Source organism: Acanthisitta chloris, unplaced genomic scaffold (assembly GCF_000695815.1).
Source record: "Acanthisitta chloris isolate BGI_N310 unplaced genomic scaffold, ASM69581v1 scaffold9043, whole genome shotgun sequence".
Lineage (NCBI taxonomy): Eukaryota > Metazoa > Chordata > Aves > Passeriformes > Acanthisittidae > Acanthisitta > Acanthisitta chloris.
The window spans coordinates 15,769-22,170 of NW_008666559.1; the positions used below are offsets into that span (position 1 = coordinate 15,769).

Consider the following 6,402-nt stretch of genomic DNA (forward strand, 5'->3'; position numbering starts at 1 on the left):
ACACGTGCTTTTAGAATATAGCACTTATCTGCAAAGACTGATTCAGAGCCGGGAAACAAAGTACCTGCTGGGATGAGGTCTAGGTATTTCCCCACCCATTTCTGTGGAACAGATTATGAGGCTGAGGTTGCATGTTGAATGTTCACCAATATCCCGAAGTGTAGCAAGCAGTTTCCTTTTCTTTGGAAATTATGTTTCTCTAAGTTGTACTACTTCCTTAAGGTTTTGTGTAACCAAATTTCTGGAGCAGGCCTGTGCATGGACAGTTTGTGACTCTTAAATCTGGAGACTGATTATATGACTCAAGATTTGTGGCAGAGAAGGCAGGAAACATCTGAAATACCTGCAGTCAACCAAATCACACTAAAGCAGCTTATTTACAGTATTGTGCTACTTACAATGGCAGCATAAAGGGAAATACCTTGGAATTGACTTAGAAACCTGAATATTGCATGCAATTTTACAAAAAAAGTCTGATCTTCACATTCTTTATCTCAAATTTGGTTTTGCTTCTTGCCATGACACCCATCCAACTCTCAGGATAGCTTTTTCCAATCTGCAGTGTGTCCACACCTTAACTTTCATAGTGTTTTTGGATTGAGAGTGCTCTTACCCAACTAGTCATGCAGTGCTTCTGTATGAATTTGTAATGGTCATTTTGGATCAAGAGTTGCTGAATTTGCTACTTTCTTCTGCCTCTAGGAGCTTAGATTTTTAAGTGCAGCTAACACCCCAGCAGAGTTACTATTGTCTTGTAAGTGCTCGTTAAAGTAAAGATTAGGAGAACCAATCTTGGCAGTTATTTTCTCATAGTCCAGACTGAAGCAAGTTGTTATGAAGTACCATATTTTATCAGGAATGGAGCCTTTAGCTGTTTTGTGTGTTAAAGTGATTTGTAGTGGGATCCTTTAGTATGGGATCCTTGTAAATTTTGCTCCGATGCACTGTATTTTTGGATACTAGGTAATACAGTAAAAGGAAGGATCAAAAGAGGCTTGGTATGGGATATAATCAGAGGGTCATGTAAGTGCTCACTCAACATGTTATTTGTTGTAAAGAAAATGGCAGGTTATTCACACTAGACTTCTCATTGTTCTAATGAAGCGCTTTATAGTGCAGCGCTAATGCTGAGAATGAGGAGTTTGGATTAAATAAACTCCTGGTATACAGAAAATGTTTAGCACTGTCATGCTCAGCAGTGGAAGTGCATAGAGGAACTAAGGCACTACCCTATTTAATTGCATCACTGCAAGTTAGATGAATGAGAAAGCAGGCACCTAACAAACCCACTAATGTGTTCTCTGTTGGAGGCTGACGGAAATAAAAAAAATTAAGAAAAAGTAAAAGAACTCCCACTAATATTGCTGCAGACCAAAATCTTTGCTATATGTTTCCCACTGTTACAGTGATGTCCTTATGCCCCTACATATGACTACTGTTTTAAGAAGCAAGGTATTCAGAACCTGTTTTTTACAAGCAGGGATGTTTACATCTTGGCTAGTGAGTTCGAAAGCCACTGTGAAGTATCTGTTTGGAATCATTTGTTTTAAAGAAATAACTTACTGCAGTGACAGATTTTATTTCTTTTGGAATTTAAGTCCTTGTTCAAGAGGTGAAGAATTTCTCAGGTTCCTCTGGGTGTGGAAAATAACTACCATCTCCGTACTAATATAGCATTGCAGAAAATCCTTCAGCAAAAAGAGAAGAGAATGCAAGTATGACTTCCCAGTTCTCACACTTGTAAAAAATTTTTCAAGTGTGTGGCTCTTAACACCTGACTAGAAGCATTATTCATATGGTAGGTCATCAAAGTGTAAGGCTACAGTATTGTAATTAGCTGTGGGACCTGCTTTACAGTACCTTTGTCTCTCAACTCAGTTATGCAGCCATTAAAGGTGGCAGCACAGGTGGGGACCAGCCTTTCTCACAGGCAGCATCTCAGTACTGAGCCATCTGGAGCAAACCACTGCAAGGCTCCAGCAAAGGCTAGACAGACTTGAAAGATTCAAGATCTGCTTTGCCTGTTCATTCTGGCTGCAGCTCATGTAGGAGTGCTCATTACAGAAGGGCTGGATGTCAAACATTACTCAAATATACTGTATTACACTTACCAATATGATACAGGATTTTCTACAGGACTTGTACTGGCTTAGCCAAAATTAGAGGGATTTATACAACTTAATTGATAAGGGTATGTCTGAGGCACCGGATCAACGCTGAATTCATCTACTAGTTGAAAGGGATGTTTATAAAAGGGCTGTCTTTAACCTGCTGTTCTGTGTGCCTCATCAGACTACTTATTTCTCCCCTAGGACGGTCAGCCAGCCCACAGAATACTCCTGCCAAGGCCTTCACAGTGGGCAGTGTGTGCATATCCTCACCACAGCCAGCTGCCTGTGCTCCCATTTATTCTGGAGACCTTCCCCTGTCTACAAACACTCCAACAGGCACTCTCAAAATGCCAACAACCACAACCTCCACCCCAGCCAAGCAGACTGGAGCCGGCCCATGTGCATCTCCCAGACCAACACCTTTCTCCAAAATGTCCATTAAACATTGGGTTACAAGGACTCCATGCTCTTCTCCTCCAGAAGTGGAGAAAAAGGCTCCTTCTCCTAGAAAAGCCCTGGCAGAAGTCACCCAAGGTCTCTTGGAAGCTGCTTGCCCTCCTAAAGCCCCACACTTGCCGTTTGAAAAGCGTGCCAAGAGAAGGCTTGACTGCAGCAAGGAGGATGGTGAACGGCAGAAGTGTCTGCAGGCCTGTAACTGTGTGACGGAACTGGACCATGCAGCTAAGAAATCCAAGCTGAATTTATGTCACTTGTTGGCAGACCAAAAAGCTTCTGATGAAGACTCTCTCAGCCTGCCTGATTTGGGTAAAGACCATAAAAACTCCAGCCAAAGTCCAAAGGAACCTTCCTTTCCTGGTAGCTGTATTAATCCATCGGGCGTTCAGACTTCCCCCCATCTTTTCAGATCGCCACGTGGCAAGGACACTGAGGTAGTAGATAAAGAGAATAGTTCACCTGAAAGAAAAAATTGGTTGTCTGCTCTGGGAGAGAAGCTACGGACTGGCAGATCTGGCAGTCAGAGCACGTCAAACAGCTCCCCGTCATCTTGCAGTCCTGGTGCCAAACAACAAGAGGCTGTACCACTGGCCACTTCGCCAAAATCTGTAAGTAAGACAGTCAGTGACAGTTGTCATGAAAGAAGTTATCCCCAGCTGCCACTCTCCCCTTGTTTGTTCTCTCCTGCTCAGGCACTCCAAGAATTATCTGATCCCTATAGCGGGACAAAAGGCATGATTTCTGGGCTAATAAACCAGATACATTAATGCAGTTATCTACTAATCCCCTCTGTGCAGAAAGAGAATTTTTGGGATGGTAGTGTCCCCCATTTTAAAGGGATTTAAGGCACACAGGAGCTCAGAGATCCTTGCAGTCTCTAGCTGGATATTTGAAGGAGGTAGCTGTCATCTTAAATACAGCTCTACTCTGAAAAGCACAATAGTGACAGCACCTCTCCTGGCAGATCTACTGTTCGTGTGTTTACCATGCCTGTTTATGTTACTGGAAAGCCATGTTAGCATTGGAAGAAAGAGCTAAATTCTATTCTAGCTCAGGTAGCAAAAGGATGTGTTACCCATGTTAAAACCATGGGGTTAAATAATGCCTTTAGATCCTTCAGTGGAAAACTAGCAGAAAACAAAGGAATTGCACAACAGGGAGAGGGCAGGATTTGACCTATACATTCCTACTTTTGATGTACAGGAAGCCCGGCACAGAGCTCATCTAGGATCTGAAATGAAAGTTCAACTTAGAAAAGAGCTAAAAAAGTGGGCATGTGTGTTTAATGTGCAAACTGGGAAATTATAAGTACATTTTTTTAAAACAAACCAAACTTGTCTCTGAAACTGGACTCCTAAGTCCTACGGTGTATTTGATGGAGTCTTATTTCAGTAAATGTTAGGTAAATTTTCAATCATCAGATTTTAGTTGTACTCTCAATTGAATATCTGATACTAGAAGTTGTTGCCATCGTTGAGGCTTATTTTGGTATCTCATTTCTTACCTGATTTCACTTCTGGACTTCTATCAGATATAACATGGGCAAGCCATCACTCCTTAAGTTATTCATACAGCTAAGCTCTTCATGTTGTGGTTGTACCAAGAAATCTTGGTCACAGGAAACCTACAACCACTTGTGCTTTATCTTGCACATGTTTAAACACAAGGCAGAAAGATTTACTCTGGGAGAGATTACTAGAGCAATTACCTTTCCTGATCAGCGTGCTCTAGTTTAGGGATTCTCTCATGTTGTTCTCAAAGTCTGAAGAGGTCCTGGGAATACCAGCAGCATTTGTTGAATTTGCTACATCTTGGAAATTTGCAGCTCTTTTATCTGCTGTAGGGAAGCCGAAACAGCACCTGGAGCACATTTCTCTGGTAGTAGCACAACCTCATGTTTTAGCCAGTGTTTCCTGTAGGTAGTTAAGCCTCTTCTCTGCAAGACAAACCGATTTTAGTAAAGAACCTTTCATTTACTGTCTTAGTTGGGAAGCTGAACCAACTGGAGCAATGATGGAGGAGAGACTTTGAGTCTCCTGCAGCATATGAGCTATTTACCTAGAAATGTTTTTTTGTTCTGGCTTTTTTTTTCTTGCTAGGCTGCAACCACTTCAGTTTCCATGAGGAAGATCTGCACGTACTTCCACAGAAAGTCACAGAATGACTGAAGCAGCATGCAGCAGTTGCACCTGGTGGATGTTGACCAGACCAGACTTAGCAGTGTCAACAATGATGCACCAGGACTGCACAGTTTGTTGTCAGACATTCCATAGACTTGGGGTTTTAGTCTTCTGTTTTTAAAGCTAGTAACAGCTGAAGTCAGCTGAGTGTGTAAAATCTACACAATACTTACTCATGGTGTCTTACTGACTTCAGATTTGAGTTTTTACATGGCAACTCTTATACTCCAAGCAGACAGGAACAGCTCTGCTGTGTATTGTTGACAGGCATATATAGCTTGTCAGTTTATGTTACTAATCTGCCATTGACACTGCCTCAACTTAAGAATAGTGTGTAAATCATTGCACCCTCCTGAAAACTAAGTGTTGGAATGTGTGTAGAGGAACTTAAGGGAGGTAGATCTGAGCTTCTTCATGCTGAATGGCATTTCTACAGTTATTCCTCTAGTACCACAATCTCTACCTGCTTCCAGCAGGGAAGCTAAGAATGTGTTAAGTACATCAAAAAGACTTCTAAACACCCTGTATCCATATGATGATGATTATAGTCTAAGAAGAGACAAAGTACAATCAAGTAGATAATGCCTGTACTCCTCTTGCCTTCCCCTTTCTCCTCCCACTCTGGAAACTATTTACCTACTCAGCTGCCTCTTGAGCAATCAACACTACAGGTGACAGTTTGCCACTTCTCTGAAACAAAATACTTGTGTGTTAGAAAAATTAGCTCCATCTATCCTAAGTAGGCATCCCATAACAGCTGTTTGCTCATTTGCCTCTTACAGATTCAGCCTGTAGCAAAGATATTAATGACTTTAACATAAATAACATGAATTATAGCATAACTTCATAACACTTTTACAATACAGTAGCTATAATAGCTTGTAAACTGGAGGAGGGGCACATGACATGTTAGAAAGCACTTGAGAGAGTTTACATATTAATATTAAATGCTTTGCCATTGTAAGTCATCACTCAAGCAGATAGAATAAGGTGACTGAAACGAGATCACTCCCCTGCTGGTTAATGATACTAACACCTCAGTCATGCTTTCCCCAGGGGGAGCTAGTAGAAGATCTTTATCTTCTATTGGAGCAGTCACTCTCTTCTGGTGTAAGAGTTCCCATGAATTTAAAACAAAATCTATTAAGTTTTTCTATTGCAAAAGAACTGAGAGAACTGAGGTATTTGAAGGGGGTGTGATGCAACTAATCTATGTTTTCTGTCTCAAATTTTCACACTTACTTTACAGTAACATTGAATAGCATGGTAGCTGATAGGGATTAGAAGAAAACATACTGGTTTGTATTTTATGTGATAAATTGTATTTTGCAAGGAAATAAATGACTTGAGAGAAAACGGCTTTTGTGAAAGGTCTGTTACAGTTAACAAAGCAAAAGTAAATGTGTTGTGGGTTTTCTAAAAAAAGAAAAGTAGTTATCAACAAGGTACATCTTTTAGTAGAAGCATTCAGGTACTTATAGGGGCCTGAACAACTTTCTCTTGTTTACTGAATTACAGGCCATCATCCTATGAAGGGTAATGTAGTGCTTCAGGCATTTTATTATAGTCCTTGTTAAAAAAATGGGTTTTAAAAAGGCTATTATCTGAATAGATCTAGTATCATAGGCAAAACAGGAATATATAAAAAAAATCTG

General features: G+C 40.7%; 1 protein-coding gene across 1 annotated transcript in view; it reads left to right on the forward strand.

Annotated features, from left to right (window-relative positions):
* DTL (denticleless E3 ubiquitin protein ligase homolog (Drosophila)) overlaps positions 1–4,735 on the forward strand; it is a 20,497-nt gene extending 15,762 nt beyond the window's left edge. The window contains exons 13-14 of the mRNA XM_009072171.1: positions 2,313–3,175; positions 4,667–4,735. Of these exons, the coding sequence (XP_009070419.1) occupies positions 2,313–3,175; positions 4,667–4,735 (932 nt within the window). The remainder of the gene's footprint in view (positions 1–2,312; positions 3,176–4,666) is intronic.
* The last annotated feature ends 1,667 nt before the right edge of the window (positions 4,736–6,402 follow it).